Here is a 19745-nt window from a genome sequence, read left to right as displayed (position 1 = left end):
GGGCTTTTCTTCCTTTAATTTTTGTTCATCAAGGGTAGCTCAATACACACAATCATGGATATACAATACAGACAATAGAAACTTCCAAGACAACTCTAATTGAACCCTCTTATTCTATAGATAAGGAAACTGTGGCCACCAGAGTGGGGAGGATGTGCTCAAGATCAGGAGAACGAAGGGATGTTAGCCCTGGCTTTGCACTATCAGTCCAGAGCTCTTTCCACCTCCACAGGGCACTGCCTCATCTGACTCCATTCTTCTCAGGCTCCTTTATGGGCAGGTTGCTCTGCTGCTCAGGGAGGGGAGGGGCTCGCCAGGGTGCAAGTCACCCTGGTCTTGCCTAGAAACCAAGGTGCTGAGGGCTGAAAGGCCCATCTGTTGCAGTCAATTCACCCAAACATGTTAACAAGCGAGAGACACAGCACAAACCAGCAGTTATGGCCTGTCCCTGTCTCCCACTGGACAGCCGTTTTATCACCTGCAGCTGCAGTCATTTGGGGTGGCCTGCTGTGTGCTGCCTCCCTCAGAGCTGTCTGCTTCCTCTGTGGGCACAGTCTGCTGTGTCAAAGCTGCCGGTCCTTCTCACAGCCCAGTTGGGTGTCTCCAAGCCTTTGAAACTCAGGCTATTTTCTTTCTTTTCTTTCTTTCTTCATTTCCCTATCCCTCTTTTTTTTTTTTTTTTTTTTTTTTTGAGACAAGGTCTCACTCTGTTGCCCAGGCTGGAGTGCAATGGTATGAGCTCAGCTCACTGTAGCCTTGACCTTCCAAGCTCAAGTGATCCTCCCACCTCAGCCTCCAAAGTAGCTGAGATTACAGGCGCATGCCACCACACTCAGCTAATAAAAACAAAAATGTTTTTGTGTAGAGACAGGGTCTCACTATGCTGTCCAGGCTAACTCAGGCTATTTCCAATGACTCCTGTGATATCTATTGCTTATCTTTCATATTAGCTATGGAGGCCAAGTCCCTGAACTGCTGCCGAGGTCTATGAGGCTTTTCCTTGGTCCCAGCTAACAAGATCTGCCTCCAGTGTCCCCCAGACACTCCACAAGTGACAAGTCACAAATGTCTAAGGGCCCTTGGTCTCACCATTCTGTTAAGAACAAAGACAGCCGGGCTCGGTGGCTCACGCCTATAATCCTAACACTTTGGGAGGCTGAGGCGGGTGGATTACCTGAGGTCAGGAGCTCAAGACCAGCCTGGCCAACATGGTGAAATCCTGTCTCTACTAAAAATACAAAAAAATTAGCCAGGTGCAATGGTATGCACCTGTAATCCCAGCAACTTGGGAGGCTGAGGCAGGAGAATCACTTGAACCTGGGAGGCGGAGGTTGCAGTGAGCTGAGATGGTGCCACTGCATTCCAACCTGGGCTGCAGAGGAAGACTTCGTTAAAAAAAGAAAAAAAAAAAAAGAAGAAGAAGAAGACAGGCCAGGTGTGGTGGCTCATGTCTGTAATTCCAGCACTTGGGAGGCTGAGGCACGAGAATCACTTGAACCCAGGATGGGGAGGTTGTGGTAAGCCAAGATTGACCACTGAACTCCAGACTAGGACTGTCTCAAAAAAGGGAACAAAGACAGCAAGAAGGCTTCACATGATTAAAAGTGTAATCTGAAGCCCAGCACGGTGTGGTGGTTCATGCTTGTAATCCCAGCACTTTGGGAGGCCAAGGCAGTTGCATCACTTGAGCCCAGGAGTTCGATACCTAGCCTGGGCAACACAAGGGCTTCGTCTCCACATAAAAAAAAAAAAAAAAAACAGAAAAATTAGCTGAGTGTGGTGGCACACACCTCTCGGCCCAGATTCTCAGGAGGCTGAGGTGGGAGGATCACCTGAGCCTGGGGAGGTCAAGGGTGCGGTGAGCCACGATTGTGCCACTATACTCCAGCTTGGGCAATAGAGTGAGACCCTATCTCAAAAATAAGTAAGTTAATTAATTAAAATAAAAGTGCAATCTGTTCCCACCCCTCTTTTAAAATTTTCTTCTTTTTTTTTTTTTCTGAGATGGAGTTTTGCTCTTGTTGCCCAGGCTGGAGTGCAGTGGTGCGATCTTGGTTCACTGCAACCTCTGCCTCCCGGGTTCAAGTGATTCTCCTGACTCAGCCTCCCAAGTAGCTGGAATTACATCTTCTTCTTCTTCTTCTTCTTTTTTAAATTATAGGGATGAGGTCAGGCAGGGCACGGTGGCTCACACCTGTAATCCCACGAGCACTTTGGGAGGCCAAGGCGGGCGGATCACAAGGTCAGGAGTTTGAGACCAGCCTGACCAACATGGTGTGACCCCGTTTCTACTAAAAAAAATACCGAAATTAGCTGGGCATGGTGGTGCATGCCTGTAATCCCAGCTACTCAAGAGGCTGAAGCAGGAGAATCGCTTGAACGTAGGAGGCGGAGGTTGTAGTGAGCCGAGATTGTGCCACTGCACTCCAGCCTGGGCGACACAGCAAGACTCCATCTCAAAAAAGAAAAAAATTATACGGATGGGGTCTTGCTATGTTGCTCAGGCTGATCTCAAACTCCTGGTCTCGAGTGATCCTCCCACCTAGGCCTCCCCAAGTACTGGAATTATAGGCGTGAGCCCCCATGCCCCACTCCCAATCCTCTTGAACCACTCACTCTAGTTCAGACTACCAGATAAGAGTTTTCTAGGAAGGAGATCGCTGGGAAATAACAACCTCTACACTATCTTCCTGCCTCAGTCTCTCCTTTCTAGCCCAACTACACACTACCACAACAAGTTTCCTAAAAGCCTACGTTTTGCCTTCAATAACTTAGCTGTATCTAAAGACTGAAGTACTAACTTTTTGGGCAAACATAGCCCTTCAGAGACTGGTGCCAGCTGACCCATCCAGGATGGCCCCTGGCTGTGGGCCACCAACAAGGGTTCTTCCAGTTACACCAGGACCACATGTGTCACAGCATTTTTTCCTCCACCTACATGGTTGGGTCTGATACACTAGAGCCACAGCTCGTCTCAGAGGCTTTCTGTGTACTCCAACCCAGGGTGAGGTCCCAGCACTCACTCCTGTGGTACTCAGTCACAGGAAACAGCGCTACCTGACACAGCTTGCTCTCATGTACCTGACTGAAGGTAAGATGATTTTCACAAAAAGTTTTTTTTTTCCTTTTTTGGTTTTTTTTTTTGAGACAAGGTCTCACTTTGTTGCCCAGGCTGGAGGGCAGTGGTGCAATGTTGGCTCATGGTGGCCTCCAACTCCCCGGCTTGAGCAATTCGCCCACCTCAGCCTCCCAAGTAGCTTGGGACTACAGGCATGCATCACTTCGCCTGGCTAATTTTGTTTTATTTTTTGTAGAGACAAGGTTTCACTATGTTGCCCAGGCTGGTCTTCAAATCCTGGACTCACCTGATCCTCCTGCCTCAGCCTTCCACAGTGGTGGGATTACAGGTGTGAGCCACCACACTCAGCTAAGAGTTTTTCTTGCAGAGAAAATTTTACATCTTTATTCTCTTTCCCATCTTTCCATGCCAGAGGGTCTCAACAGGGGACAATTTTGCCCTCCAGGAGACATTTATGACATCTAGAGACATTTTTGGTTGTTGTGACTGAGGGGCTGCTATTGGTATCTAGTGGATAGAGACCATGGATACTGCTAAACATCCTGTAGTAACCAAGTGCAGTGGCTCACACCTGTAATCCCAGCACTCTGAAAAGCCGAGGTGGGAGGATCACTTGAGGTCAGGAGTTCAATACCAGCCTGGGCAACATAGTGAGACCCCATTTCTACAAAACAAAAAAGTTAGCCAGGCATGATGGTGCCTACCTATAGTCCCAGCTACTCAGAAGGCTGAAGTAGGAGAAAGGCTTCAGCTCAGCACTTTGAGGCTGCAGTGAGCTATGATCGCACCACTGCATGCCAGCTGAGGCAACAGAGTGAGACTCTGTCTCAAAAATAAAAACAAAATCCTACAGTGCACAGGACAGTCTCCACAACAAAGGACTATCCATCCCAAAGTCAACAGTGCTGAGGCTGAGAAACCTTTTATTAAAGTAACAAGTAGCAGACAGAACCGTTTCCCTTCTGTTGGTAATGCCAGCAAATAGTGAAATACCTGACATAAGTGCTGAAGACAGGACAAAGATTTACTCAGGACCTGAAGAACCATAAACTGACATTATCAAAGGAAGTCACTCGCTCCTGCTTTGGGTTCACTCAGAAATATACTAGATGGCAATCTGGCAGTCCCAGTTGCCGCAGAACAGCAGGATATGCAGCAAAGACTGCTCTCTACTGCTGACTCTCAATTACGGGGCAGCTGGCTGAAGGACACAGATGCACCCAAACCTCAATGCAGCTCGAATACCCTGCATGTGGCAAGCTGAGCCAGGAAAACCAACAAGACTGCTCGCACAGCAAACATGTCCTAAGCACCTTCCTGCCTGGCCCTGTGCTAGCACTGGGGACATGAAAGAATGACAAAGTGGTCCTCCTTGAGGAGCTCCTAGTCTAGTGGGGACATATAGTAGTAAACAGTTACTGATCTTCACAATTGGCTTGGCTGATCTCACTTCCATTTTCCTTTAAAAATCCTTCAAGGAAGGGAGAAAAACAATGAAGTGGAAAATATAGCGGTGGAGCTCCACTGCTGATTAAAATCTATATTGCTATGGCAGCCCCTCTGAGACAGGATCAGCTCCTGGGTTTGCACCAGCTGGGCTTGTGGAGCTTGTAAATAATTAAAAGGTAATTGGAAGGGGAGACCAAAGTATTAAGTGGATTTCTCTCTCTCAGGGCAAATGGGGAGGTTCATTGCTGCCAGTCACATTATCTTTCAGGAATATATATATATATATATATATATATATATATATATATATATATATATATTTTTTTTTTTTTTTTTTTTTTTTTTTTTCTTTTCTTTATTTTTGAATGGAGTCTCACTCTGTTGCCAGGATGGAGTGCAGAGGCACAATCCTGGCTCACTGCAACCTCCATCTCCCGAGTTCAAGCAATTCTCCTGCCTCAGCCTCCCAAGTAGCTGAAACTACAGGCAGGCACCACCACGCCCAGCTAATTTTTGTATTTTTAGTAGAGACGGAGTTTCACCATGTTGGCCAGGATGGTCTTGATCTCTTGACCTCCTGATCCACCCACCTTGGCCTCCCAAAGTGTTGGGATTACAGGCAGGAGCCACTGTGCCTAGCCTCAGGATTATATTCTTGTTTTTTACTGACACGTGTAGTTCCAGGTAACAGCTGGAGGAGCAAACTAATGAGGGCTGCTCACATTGCTTTGATGGGCTTAGAGATTCGGGAAAACCAAGATTCAAAACTTTCGATTGCCTTTTTAAGCAAACTAGCAGTAACAAACATGCTACCAAGAAGGCAATAAGACTGCCAAAGGTACAGGAGTGGGAGGAAGGAGGGAAAGAGAGAGAAATGAGCTTAGAATATTTAGCTGCTGGGGGCTGCCATTACAGCTTGGCCCAGAATAAAGAGGAAGATTTCATTCTTAAGTCTCAATAAAGTTGTTGACACAGGCACCAAGGGATGCATGATCAGCTGTAACAGGATGCTGGGAACAGGCTACTGGGAGTAGCTCTCCTATGGTTTTGTCCTGAGGGTGATTAAGGTGGACCCACACAGGTTGCTGAAGGCCTTCTCCTAGAGAGGCTGGGGTGCTGGCCACGCATTCTGAGGGCTGACCTGGCTGGTGAACCCATTGCTATAACTGAATACAAAGCCAGGAAGTTGAGTCACTCGGCTCTAAACTCAGTCACACCATAGTCTATAGTGGAGATGGCTCTTGGGGATGTGCGGGGAGTGAGGAGAGAAGGAAAGAGAATTGGGAGGGTGCATTATAAGGCAGATGGCGGCTGGGCGCAGTGGCTCATGCCTATAATCCCAGTACTTTGGGAGGCCAAGACAGGTGGATCACTTAAGGTCAGGATTTTGAGACCAGCCTGGCCAACATGGTGAAACCCCATCTCTAGTGAAAATAAAATACAAAAATTAGCCAGGCATGGTGGTGGGCACCTATAGTCCCAGCCACTTGTGAGGCTGAGGCACGAGAATTGCCTGAACACGGGAGGCAGAGGTTGTAGTGAGTTGAGATCATGCCACGGCACTCCAGCCTGGGCAACAGAGTGAGACTCTATCTCAAAAAAAAAAAAAGGCAGATGCCTATGTACCTGACCATAAAACTGCAGGAATGTTCTAACCAAGCCAGCAAATACAAAACATCAAAAGTCAATGGGTAAGAAGAAAGTGTTGGCCTTTCCTTTCCAAGGATCATTTCAGACCCTTCCAAAATATCCTGAGGGGCCTCTATTCTTTCACTTACCTTTCTCAGTCTCCATGAGACTAGATATGCCAACAAGAAGCCCTACATGCTAGATTAAGTGAAGTCCAGGGTAGCTTTAAGGCTTAAAAAAGGCATATTTGAATTTGAAGTGATTCCAGAGACCAGTTAATTGGAAGAAGAGACACAAAATCAGGCAGGGCCAAACGTGGACGATCATTCCATCTACTTTGTGCCAACGCCTTCTCTGTCCTCTTCAATCTGGCTATCAGTTATTTGGCTAAATCCAGAACCAATTGGCAGTAAATGCCTCTTGTCCTCCTGGATGAGGATTAGTGGTCCAGGATGTCTAACACTGATTAACACACAGTAGGCACTCTATCAGTATTCCCTGAATTGGAATGATGAGTAGATGCACACTCACCCCTCTTCTGCATAAAGACGAAGAGGTCATCCAGGAACTCTTTCCTTTCAGGATCACCGTCCAGTTCATACAGCTGCAATCCCAATCCCCCAAGAAAAACACACAATGAAAAATTCCATCATGTTGAAGTCTTTTTTTTTTTTTTTTGAGACGGAGTCTCGCTCTGTCGCCCAGGCTGGAGTGAGTGCAGTGGCCGGATCTCAGCTCGCTGCAAGCTCCACCTCCCGCGTTTACGCCATTCTCCTCCTCGGCCTCCCAAGTAGCTGGGACTACAGGTGCCCGCCACCTCGCCCGGCTAGTTTTTTGTATTTTTTAGTAGAGACGGGGTTTCACCGTATTAGCCAGGATGGTCTCAATCTCCTGACCTCGTGATCCGCCCGTCTCGGCCTCCCAAAGTGCTGGGATTACAGGCTTGAGCCACCGCGCCCGGCCCTTGTTGAAGTCTTGTACGTTACACTATGGCCATCTGAATCACTACAAATGCAACTCACTGGCTACTTTGGTCCTTATTTCTTGGGAATCAGCTATAGCAAGCCACTGCAGAACTGCCCCTATCTATATCACAAAGGAAATATTACAGACCTTGGCAAAATCTCGAGAGATCTCTCTTCCTCGGCCTCCATCTGCATCATCACTCCAGGCCAAACCACCATTCTAAAAGGGAACAAAACACAAAGTTGAGAGGGGCAAAGGAAGAGAAAGAGTTAGGACAGAGGGCAAGGCAATCATTTAGGGCAAAGATGAAGACGCTTGGCAATTGTGCTATCCTCATTCATACTGTAAAAGACAACTCAGAAGACTAATTCTGCCACCCTTATAGGGACATCTTTTTTTTTTTTTTTTTTTTGCTTTTGATTTGGTTCCAAAATAAAGAGGGAATCAGGTGGAAGAATCTTCTTCATTTGTTGGAGAAGGGTGGGTGTCATTTATACTTGATAATCCTGGAAGAGGAAGACACAAAAGCCCACATTGCTTAGAAGGGGCTCATTCCCAGCTGATCCTCAGAAGCCATCACTCTGAATGCACCACTTTCCTGCAGACTGGGAAGATACCTCGCCTGGTTTCCTACACAACACTCTAAGTGATAAGGGTCAAAGCAAGCAGCACATACATCCTGAAGTTGGTCTCTCAGCCAAGCCTCACTATTCAAAACCCTAAGCCGCATGGCAAGAATTCATGGTGATACGAGGGCCACCATGGCCTGAGATTGTTCCCAAGATACAGACTGTGCCACTAGGGTGAGAGTTCATTTTTATTAGAGAAACAATGAAAACCTAAGCCCATCTTAAGTGATTGGGTTGAAGCAACACCATTCAACTAAATAGGAAGGGATGGCAAATAAACTTTTTTTTTTTTTTTTTTTTGAGACGGAGTCTCGCTGTGTCGCCCAGGCTGGAGTGCAGTGGCGCGATCTCGGCTCACTGCAAGCTCCGCCTCCCGGGTTTACGCCATTCTCCCGCCTCAGCCTCCGAGTAGCTGGGACCACAGGCGCCCGCCACCACGCCTGGCTAGTTTTTTGTATTTTTAGTAGAGACAGGGTTTCACCGTGTTAGCCAGGAGGGTCTCGTCTCCTGACCTCGTGATCCACCCGCCTCGGCCTCCCAAAGTGCTGGGATTACAGGCTTGAGCCACCGCGCCCGGCCCGAAGGGATGGCAAATATTCTTTAAACTTGCTTCTCATCTTTATTCAGTCCAGTAACTCTTTTTTTTTTTTTCCTGAGACGGAGTTTCGCTATTGTTGCCCAAACTGGAATGCAATAGTGCGATCTCAGTTCACTGTAACCTCCACCTCGCGGGTTCAAGCGATTCTCCTGCCTCAACCTCCTGGGTAGCTGGGATTACAGGTGCATGCCACCACGCCTGGCTCACTTTTTTTTTTTTTTTTGTATTTTTAGTAGAGATGGGGTTTCACCATGCTGGCCAGGCTGATCTCCAACTCGTGACCTCAGGTCATCTGCCCACCTTGGCCTCCCAAAGTGCTGGGATTACAGGCATGAGCCACTGTGCCCAGCCAAGTCCAGTAACTCTTATTCCTCCAACGAGGTATCTCTTCAGCGGGAAGCCTTCCCTTCAACCATGGCTATACTAAGTACTCTAGAAGCAATCTCTGTTCACTTCTAGCTTAGATTTTTAACATATTACTTGGAATGTATCTGTCATCCCCACCATATGGTAAGCTCCTTGAGAGCAAAGGTGTCTTATTTATCTTTGTCCTCAGGCACATAGCACATTGCCTGGTACACCAATTAAGCACCTCTTCAAAAAATATACAGATACTTTACAGGGGGTTCAAAAAGTCTTTTTGCTAGTGAGGGTATGAACTCTCACAGGAGAACTCTGTTGTTCACCCCGACCCACCAGTCAGTGGAGGTCCCACACCGAATCTGTCATACTCATTTCTCCCGCAGGACCACAGGCACATGCGCACCATGCCACCCAGCTGGCTGGGGTATGCATGTGGTGAGGAAAGGACATGTGGAGCTGGGGAGCAGTAGTTTCTTGGGAGAACATTCTTTGGACTACTCAGGAATCTTCTTCTAAAACCATGTCAGTGAAATAAAAGCTTGGTTGAATTCCATTCTCTTCCACCTTCCCCTTTAATAAAGCTTATCTGAAAGGAGAAGGCATTACGCAGTTATATTTTGGGGCCATATTTTGCTTCACCTATTCAAAGTGGGCTCTGAGATGCAGACCCACTTTCTGATAGCAGCAGTCTGGCACACAGTGGTGTAAGTATACTCAAGAAGTGACACTCGGCCGGGCACGGTGGCTCAAGCCTGTAATCCCAGCACTTTGGAAGGCCGAGACAGGCGGATCACGAGGTCAGGAGATCGAGACCCTCCTGGCTAACACGGTGAAACCCCGTCTCTACTAAAAATACAAAAACTAGCCGGGCGAGGTGGTGGGCGCCTGTAGTCCCAGCTACTCGGGAGGCTGAGGCAGGAGAATGGCGTAAACCAGGGAGGCGGAGCTTGCAGTGAGCTGAGATCCGGCCACTGCACTCCAGTCCGGGCGACAGAGCGAGACTCCGCCTCAAAAAAAAAAAAAAAAAAAAAAAAAAAAAAAAAGAAGTGACACTCTGCCAGTTAAAATGAAACAGACTACACCAAACTGTTTCTCTGCTTATCTAGTAAAAGACGCGTGTACGGCAGTGCTCGGTAAATGCTATCTGACCGTGCACTCATCATCTCCCAAGGCAGACATTGTTGGATCCCTTCCTACAGTACCTTCAGCTGAGGGGAGCCAATAACCAAGTGGAAGGAACATTGTTTAAAAAGAAAAAAAAGCTAAAGCTCATCCCACATTGTAATTACAGTCACCAGAAATCTGGTGTCATCTGGTGGCAACTAGCACAATGAATAATCAAGATGAATTATGCCTGTCAGGTCAGCAAAACCAGAGAGAGTTACATTCCCCCTTTCAAAGGATGCAGTAGGTTGCCCTAATGCCCAGTGATTTTGTTTGAGCCAGTAATTCCTGCTGGTAAGTCAATTATCCCAGGAGCCCCTATCGGCTGAAAGACATTTAATGGGGGATCATTGCCGCTTCTGTTATGTCAGCTGTTTACTGCGGCAGCTCAATTCCCAACTCTCTGGCCAGAGCTCTGAAGCTGATCTCGTTCACAGAAGGATTCTTTCTCTATCAGTCATCAAGAGAGATGAAAGCACCATTTTTTTTTTTTTTTTTTTTTTTGCTAATTATAGTAACTTCCAAGCACTCTGAATGCTCACTCAAAAACTATTTAACACTCAGTTGGGTGGAAAGGGTAGAATCCACAACCTAAAAAGTCAGACAGGGCTTTCCACAGCAGGAGAGCAGTGTGAAAACAAGCACGCTGCTGTGACCACTATGTGACTATGTGTGAAAATAAACACCCAAGTGTGAGCGCTCGGCTCCAGGCACGGAGAATGCCTTGGCAGGATGGGGGCTGGGGCTGGTGGGGTCCTCTTGACTTCTCCAGCTTTGTCCAACCTGCAAGAGAATCCGAGCAGTAGGATGCTGAGGCCTTGCACAGAGCCCACTAAGTGTGACCCACTTAGCTTGAAGTGCCTCCAGCTTGGTGACCACAGAGATCAGGAAGACTTGCCAGAGCAGGAAAGAAATGAGACACCGAACTCTCTGAGTAATCCCACTGTTGGATCCATTCCACAGATAGGAACTGTCAGTTACTCTATTTAAAGAAAATGTGGGGAAAATAGTTGCCCAGAGAGGAGGTATTTTCTTTTGTCCAGCTCCAAGGCAAGGATACTCCATTCAGCTGGGGCTGATGGAAAAATGTCCAACGTGCATTCATTCTTTGTCTTAAGGCAGCTAAACTTTGATCCTGCTTCACAGGATTTTCTGGCTGAGGTGAGAGTAATTCCTGAGCCCTGCCTGCCTTTCGCAGTCTAGCAGAGCCTCCTGCCTCTGCCCACCAGGCAGATTCAATGCCTTTCTCCTCTGGGCTCTATCACCTGTGTTCAGTTACTTGTCTGTCTCCAGCCCTGAGCACATAGAAAGCACTGACCGGCTGGGCATGGTGGCTCTTGCCTATAATTCCAGCACTTTAAGACCAACCTGGGCAATATAGGAAGACTCTCTCTCTCTTTTTTTTTTTTTTTTTTTTTTTGAGACAGTCTTTCTCTATTGTGTAGGCTGGAGTGCAGTGGCATGATCTTGGGTCACTGCGACCTCCACCTCCCAGGTTCAGGCAATTCTCCTGCATCATCCTCCTGAGTAGCTGGGACTACAAGTACATGCCAGTATGCCTGGCTAATTTTTGTATTTTTGGTAGAGGTGGGGTTTTGCCATGTTGGCCAGGCTGGTAAGGGAGACCCCATCTCTACCAAAATAATAATAATAATAAAATAAAGAGGGAGCACTGACACATCTGCTAAAAGACAGAGATGGGCTCCCCTGTGGGACCTCCAACCCCACAGCTCCTCTGTCTTCCCCTTCCCTTTTCATTGGGTGGGTTATAGGCTTAACCAGTTATTTTCTTGCTTCTTAACTCTGATCAACTGTTGTGAAACATGGCTCACTTATGCAATTCAAGTTTGTGTGCTGTAGGTTTCTTGGCTTATCAATAGGGTATGGGTGTGACTACTAGAAAATTATCAGCCCAGAAATAATTTTTTCTCGGATGCTGACTGTGGCTGACTGAGACTATAATGGTGGAAGAAAGCAGGGAACAGAGGCAGATGGAGTGTGGGGAAAACAAACCCAAAAAGAGACAGCTCAACATTTTAGGAATCAAAAGAGGTTGATGAGGAAAGCATTTCGGTTGAAGGCTTGCTGCACGCAAGTTTAACCTGCCCAGGGAACAGACTTTGTTACACCATCAGCAGCAGGCAACAGTATTATATAGCCCAGAAATGTGTGTGGGAAGTCAACAGTGGCCAGAGTGGCCACCTATTGCCATTTACAGCCTTCTCAGCCTCTCCTACTTGAGAACTGTCTTTTAACATCTTTGATCTCTCCAGGAGCTCACAGGAAACTGATAGTTTGCTCCCAAATACACACCCAAGACTAGCTTTGGCTACTATACCTACATTCAGCTAATTTTCCCCAGGAAAAGAAGGTTGGGGGAAAGGGAAAAGGTAGCAGAAAGCTAGTGTTTGTGTGCCTTCTGCATACCAAGGATTGTACCAGGAGCCTTACAAGCATTTTCTCACTTAATTCTATAATGTAGAAGTGGTTATTTTAGAAATGGGAAAACAACGGCTCAAAGAGCTCAAATAACCCGTTCAGGGTCTCAGAGCTTCTTAGTGACAGTGCCAGGATGTAAACCTAGGTCTGTTTGGCTCTCTCTGTTATACCATGCTAACTTGTAGTTGGAAAGAATAACACTAAGTGTTCTGGGTAGGGAGATCAGGAAGGGAGAAAGGAAGAAAAAGAAGTGAGAATAAAATCCTCTGTCCATAGATGCCTGAAATGCCCAGGTCACAGCACTGGGCAGCTCCTATCAATGGGAGATTCTTTTATTCCTTGCTTTATCTCATGGCTTCACCTGGGCACTTGAGCCAAATGAAAAGCAGCTCTCATACAATGCTTGCCCAGGAGAGTTATCTGGCAGTTCTGAAATAAGAATTGCTAACTTTTTACCTCCCTCCAAAATAGACCATTCAAGTAGAATGAGCCCCATCTTCCCCCAGAAGACAAGAGGATCAGGGGAGAGGGAGAGAGAAAGAGAGAAGAGGGCTACACCTCTGAATGGACCAGAGGAAGATGGCAGCTTACACTGTGACATGTACACACAGGCTTTCAAAAATAATGAATCAAGGTCTGACCTGACTGCTACTCAAAATTAGAATAGTGCTTCCCCAGCATCTCAACCCTGGAACCCATTTCAACAGCACACGGGGGAAATAAACAGACTCACTATCTTTGAAAATCTAAAGCTAGTGAGTGAAGAGAAACTAGGCTTTTTCCTCCTTTCTCTCTAAAGCCCCAGAAGGCACAACTAGGGTGATAGGCAGAAGTTACCCAGAGGAAGATTTCAGGTCTACAGAAGGACTTTTTAAAACAATTAGGACTGCCTGGTAATGGAGTGAGCTTCCCAGGAGGTGGGCAGTTTGCTGTCTCTGGATGACCATCTGTATGACATGTCATGATGCGGAATCCAACATGAGACAAGGTAGGAGGAGATGGTCTCTAGGGGCCCTTTCTGTCCTGAGAAGCAAAGACCTGATGACAAGTTTATTCAACACAGATTTCCTGAGACCCTACCCCAGGTAGGGCATTGTACAAGGTGCTGAGAATACCACTAAAAAAAAGGGAGTTCCCACCACTGGGAGTCTTACCATGAAGTTGGAAAAACAAACCGAACACATATAGCATGTAATAGCAAGACAACAAATAGGAAAACCCAAGGTGCTCAGGAGGTAGAAGAAAAGGCTGGGTGGCTTAGAGGTGGAGGTTAAGCTGGTCTTGAAGAATAGGTTGAAGGGAGATTTACAGTTTAAATGAGCATGGAGTCGGGGATAAACAAGGCATGTTTTGACAGGGAGGATATAAGGACAGAAAGTCTGAAGAGTTAAGGTTGAAAGGGGCTGTGAGATGCCTTGAATACCAGAAGGAAATTTAAACTCTGAACTGTGAACAGTGGGGAGGCAGTGGATGTTTTCCTGGACAGAAAAGCACATGATTAAATCAATGTTTTAGACTGTTTAGTGGCACATTTTTGTTGGAAAAAAAATAACAGAAATATACAAATGTATACAGATACCTAATTGGATTGGAATCATGGGGGATTTTCACTTTTCCTTTTTTTTTTTTCATTACAGTCATTCATGTACAAACATTTGATCACCTAGAATTTACCAGTTACGGTAAAAGGTTCTGAAGGAAAAACAAGAAGACAGATGATCACCTCATGGAGCTTACTGTCTAATGGAGAGAGAGCGAGAGACAATTACAAAACACAATTATGCTCATTTTGTTTTATTTTAAAAAACTATATTTTCTAGATTAATCTGAACCATTTGTCACGACTTATCATTTGTTTTCCATCCTACAATGATTTGGAATCAGGCTGCACTGAAATCAGAAAATTTCTCATAGAACTGATACCTTCACATTATTTATTTAGTCTTTCTTTTTTTCTTTTTTGAGACAGAGTCTCACTCTCTCACCCAGGCTGGAGTGCAGTGGTGCAATCTGGGCTCACTACAACCCCCGCCTCCCTGGTTCAATTGATTCTGGTGCCTCAGCCTCCCAAGTAGCTGGGATTACAGGCACATGCCACCATGCCCAGCTAATTTCTGTATTTTTTTTTAGTAGAGACAGGGTTTCACCATGTTGGCCAGGCTGGTCTCAAACTCCTGACCTCAGGTGATTTGCCCATCTCAGCCTCCCCAAGTGCTGGGATTACAGGTGTGAGCCACTGCGCCTGGCCTATTTAGTCTTTGAATTACAAGTAAGAAAGTAGCATGATTTTTCATTTAATCAAAAACATGTTGAATGCCCCTCAGTAATGACTTGTAATGCTGACAGATTTTGTAAATGGTATTGAAAAATTTAGAGGGAAAGGCTGCACTGGGGGTAGGTGACTGTGCAGTAGCCCAAGTTGAGAATGTGAGACTGGGGGAGACGGAGAGTAGCAGAACCAGGGAGAAATGAGTGGCATAAATGGAGAATCAGCTGGATCTGGATTGAGGGGATGAAAGAGAAAGAGAAGGATTAATCTGAATTCTTATAGTGAGAAAGGTATGTTCTGATGCAAACAGAGGCTGGACAGGGGATCAAGCAGGAAGCCTTTAAACACTAATGAAAACAGACCACTGCCTAGGGAGGTGGGGTGACAAAACCAATCTCAGAGCCCTGCCAGAAGAAACCTGGCAGCAGGAGAAGCCAAAGGCTTACTGCCAATGAGAAGAAAGGGGTAGATTTAACAAAGGTCTCCTGATCCAAGAAGGCTACCTTGGACCTTTTCTTTTTACTAAGATAAAAACAACAACAACAACAACAGACCATGCCTCTAAGATCTCAGGAGCCAGCCGTGCATTCCTTAGAGCTGTATCTCCCCAGAGACAGAAGCGCCTGACTTTAAAAGCAATTAAGTATCTAGGCTATTTTAGGATTACTCCTTGACCACCTGGAATATCTTATTAAAGCACAGCTCAGATGTCCAAAGCAATTTTAGTTCCCATACCTCATTCCTCCCCAAGGCAAGGGTTAACCCTTCCTTAGGGTTTAAAGCCCAGGGGCTAAGCTAACAAGTCTTCACTTGGGTTCCTGGTATTTTGGAACCTCTCAGAAACTGCCCTGTCCTTAAATCACCATTGCACATACTGACAACTTTTATAGAGATTCTTGAGAGTTCTCTGAAGACACAGAACAGGGTGCGGTGGCTCACACCTGTAATCCCAGCACTTTAGGAGGGTGAGGCGGAAGGATTGCTTAAACCCAGGAAACATATGGAGACTCTATCTCTACAAAATTTTTTAAAAATTAAAAACAGGGCCGGGCGCGGTGGCTCAAGCCTGTAATCCCAGCACTTTGGGAGGCCGAGACGGGCGGATCACGAGGTCAGGAGTTCGAGACCATCCTGGTGAACACGGTGAAACCCCGTCTCTACTAAAAAATACAAAAACTAGCCGGGCGAGGTGGCGGCGCCTGTAGTCCCAGCTACTCGGGAGGCTGAGGCAGGAGAATGGCGTGAACCCGGGAGGCGGAGCTTGCAGTGAGCTGAGATCCGGCCACTGCACGCCAACCTGGGCGACAGAGCAAGACTCCGTCTCAAAAAAAATAAAAAATAAAAAAAAATAAAAACAGCTGGGCATGGTGGTACATGCCTATAGTCCCAGCTACTTGGGAGGATGCAGTGGGAGGATCGCTTGAGCCTGGGAGGCTGAGGTTGCAGTGAGATACAGTTGTACCACTACACTCCAGCCTGGGCAACAGGGCAAGACCCTATTTCAAAAAAATAAAAAATATTAATTAATTTTTAAAAAAAGACACAGAACGATAATGTGTCTATTTGCTATAAATCAAATAGATTATGAATCCCAAGGTCAAAGATTTAAGCAAATTCCTAGGACCTGAACCTCAAAGTAATCATTAGAAAATCACTAGATTTCAGGCCAGGCATGGTGGCTCATGCCTGCAATCCCAGAACTTTGGGAGGCTGAGGCAGGCGGATCACTTGAGACCAGGAGTTTGAGACCAGCCTGGCAACATGGTGAAACCCCGTCTCTACAAAAAAATTCAAAAATTAGCTGGGCGTGGTGGCGTGCGCCTGTAGTCCAAGCTACTTGGGAGGCTGAGATAGGAGGACTGCTTGAGCCTGAAAGATGGAGGCTGCAATGAGCCATGATCAAACCACTGCACTCTAGCCCAGGTGACAGAGTGAGACCCTGTCTCACAAAAAAAGAGAAAAAGAAAATCATTAGACTTCAAAGGGGCTGATCCCAAGCTCTTGGATGCCAACTAATTGCTCCAAAATACAAAATGTAACTAAAGCATTTGGGCTGACTGTGGCTGTTGTTTTCAATAAGCAACAAATAAACTAGCTTATCGCTGGCCAGATCCATGGCTCTGCAGGCATTACGTGTACCACATTTGTGACTACTCTACTGCTGGCCTGATTAATAATGTAACGTTAAAAATCCAATTCTCAGATCTTGGTATGAAGAAAAGAAAAAACACTCTTTGCCCTCATATCAGTTTTAACTGATTTCAGGAGGTAATGAGACATGCACAAGGCATAATGGGCAGGATTAAAGGAGAATCCTAAGAGGGGAGGGGAGCCCCAGGAAGTAAAACAGATACTGTCATAAGCAACACTGTTGGACTACAAAATCCTCTTGATAAGATCAGGATTAGTGCTCTTAACTAAACCGCTCAGGCCCTGGAAGCACTAGAGTTATAATTATCAGATGCACACCTTCCGCTGTCAGGTAACTTTAGCAGGAACCAGAAAGAGCCTTCCCACCTCTTAACTAGCAGTAGAGATCAATTCAAACTCAGTGGCTTGGAAAAGAGCTAAAGGACACTTCTTCGATTAAGCTGTAGAAAGGGGGCAGAGTAGGGGAGGAAGAGAGGGCAGCGGTCCCACCTTTCCACTAGGCACAGAATCACTCCATGCAATGATCAAGAAGACTTCCCAGAAATAGGTGTTCCTACAAAAGGAGGCACAAAAACTAAAATGCATTGTTGGTGATGAGGACACCCTGACACCAAGGCATGAACTGGCCCAGCCAAGTCCAAGTCTGAGAGCCACAGAGGTAAGTCGCTCCTTTTCTCTGCAGAATCTGACTTGGCAGCACTATGGCTTACTCCAACCCTTGAGCTACCACCTGAACTTCCACAATGGTTGACAACCATTCACACCACAGAGGCTCCACTCAGAGTTGCACAAAGTCAGAGCTGGAGAGCCCAGCACAAGAACACTTCATTGGACCCACAGGTGACAGAAAGGAAACAGACCTAAGAGGTTGGGAAACTTGCCCAAAAGTTTCATAAAACTTTCCCCCCCAAACAACACATTTTAAATGTATAGGAAGAACATTTTAAAAAACTGCTATCAGGCCGGGCGCGGTGGCTCAAGCCTGTAATCCCAGCACTTTGGGAGGCCGAGACGGGCGGATCACGAGGTCAGGAGATCCAGACCATCCTGGCTAACATGGTGAAACCCCATCTCTACTAAAAAATACAAAAAACTAGCCGGGCGAGGTGGCAGGCGCCTGTAGTCCCAGCTACTCGGGAGGCTGAGGCCGGAGGTAAACTCGGGAGGCTGAGGCCGGAGGTAAACCCGGGAGGCGGAGCTTGCAGTGAGCTGAGATCCGGTCACTGCACTCCAGCCTGGGTGACAGAGCGAGACTCCGTCTCAAAAAAAAAAAAAAAAAAAAAAAAATTGCTAGCATAAGCTTTATAAAGTCAAAAAATCCCTCTTTTATTTTCAAATTTGGGATCCCACAAGTTTAGGTGTCCTCAGGCAGAACACAGTCACAGTTTGTGTTTAAAAGGCAGCCCCATTCACAGATTTTTCAGAGCTTCTCCTAAGGCTTCCTCCAGGTCCACACCCCCATCCCGGGATGCTACTATGGTATACACATTCCTTCTCTGATGACAACTATCCCTATGCCACCTGCCACCTCTACCAGGCTGAGGCTCTCTCACACGGGGATAGTGACTGACTCCTCTGTGAGGCTGGTGCATCAAGCACAGGGCCTGACAGATGGTCGAGGCTCAAATGAATGTCGGTACCTGAAGAACAAGCCAACGGGAATAAACTTAGGAGACGCAGCACAAGCTAAGTGAGGAATCTGGGTGGGGGAAATCAGAACACACTTAAAAGAAGGTAGGCTGCTAGTTCTAAATGACAACTAAATGACAACCTAGAAAAGGTTCTAGAAGGCAATGTAAGTCATTTCCTAAAGATAGGAGGTAAATTTTAAGGCCCAAGAGGTAAACATAAGAATTTGTGTTTTTAAAAAAGGGGCCCATGATTCATATGTAAAATTAGCAAAGTTTCAAAAAATGGTAATTTTCAATAACAAGCGTTGGTACAATGGGATCTCCCATATTCCCATACTGGAAATATAAAATAGTATGACCTTTCTGGAATGTCACTTGCCTTAAAATGCCTATCAAAATAAAAACAGCAGCAGCAACAACTAGTAATTGAGTACAGATGCTCCTCAACTTATGATGGGGACCAGGTGAGGTGGCTCATGCCTGTAATCCCAGCACTTTGGGAAGCCATGGTGAGAGGATTGGTTGAGACTGGGAGTTCCAGGTTGCAGTGAGCAGCAACCACACCACTGCACTCCCACCTGGGCGACAGTGAGATCCTGTCTCAAAAACACAAACACTTATGATAACATTAACAACCCAATATACTCACCAGAAGTTGAAAATATTGGGCTGGGCACAGTGGCTCATGCCTGTAATCCCAGCACTTTGGGAGGCCAAGGTGAGTGGATCACCTGAGGACAGGAGTTCGAGACTAGTCTGGCCAACATGGTGAAACCCCATCGCTACTAAAAATACAAAATTAGCTGGGTGTGGTGGCGGATGCCTGTAATCCCAGCTACTCGGGAGGTAGAGGCAGGAGAACTGCTTGAACCTGGGAGGCAGAGGTTGCAGCGAGTCAAGATTGTGCTGTTGCACTCCAGCCTGGGCGACAGAGCGTGACTTCATCTCGGAAAAAAAAAAAAATACCGTTGTCGGAAAAGTATTTAATACACCTAGCCTACTGAACATCATAGCTTAACCTAGGCTGCTTTTATTTTATTTATTTTTTTTTTGAGACAGAGTCTTGCTCTGTCGCCAGGGCTGGAGTGCAACCTAGCCTACCTTAAACGTGCTCAGAACACATATATTAGCCTACAATTAGGCAAAATCATTTAATACAAAGCCTATTTTACAATAATGTGTTGAGTATCTTGTAATTTACTGAATACTACAATGAAAGAGTAAAAACAGAATAGTTGTGTGGGTACTTGAAGTAGTTTCTACTGAGTGTGTATTGCTTTTGTACCACCATAAGGTTGAAAAATAGTAAGTTGAACTATCTTAAGTCAGGGACTCTCTGTGCTAACTACCTGCCAGGCACTATTCCAGCATTTTATGT

At 46.2% G+C, this 19745-nt stretch overlaps 1 protein-coding gene across 2 annotated transcripts in view; it reads right to left on the bottom strand.

Moving 5' to 3' along the window:
- ARID3B (AT-rich interaction domain 3B) overlaps positions 1–19745 on the bottom strand; it is a 62499-nt gene that overhangs the window by 18504 nt on the left and 24250 nt on the right. For both annotated transcript variants that reach the window (XM_030931237.1, XM_010375861.2), the window contains exons 3-4: positions 7271–7342; positions 6689–6761 (exon numbers count right to left, since the gene is read on the bottom strand). In XM_030931237.1, the coding sequence (XP_030787097.1) occupies positions 6689–6761; positions 7271–7342 (145 nt within the window). The remainder of the gene's footprint in view (positions 1–6688; positions 6762–7270; positions 7343–19745) is intronic.

Source organism: Rhinopithecus roxellana, chromosome 5 (assembly GCF_007565055.1).
Source record: "Rhinopithecus roxellana isolate Shanxi Qingling chromosome 5, ASM756505v1, whole genome shotgun sequence".
Taxonomy (NCBI): domain Eukaryota; kingdom Metazoa; phylum Chordata; class Mammalia; order Primates; family Cercopithecidae; genus Rhinopithecus; species Rhinopithecus roxellana.
This window is presented reverse-complemented; position numbering and strand designations above follow the sequence as displayed.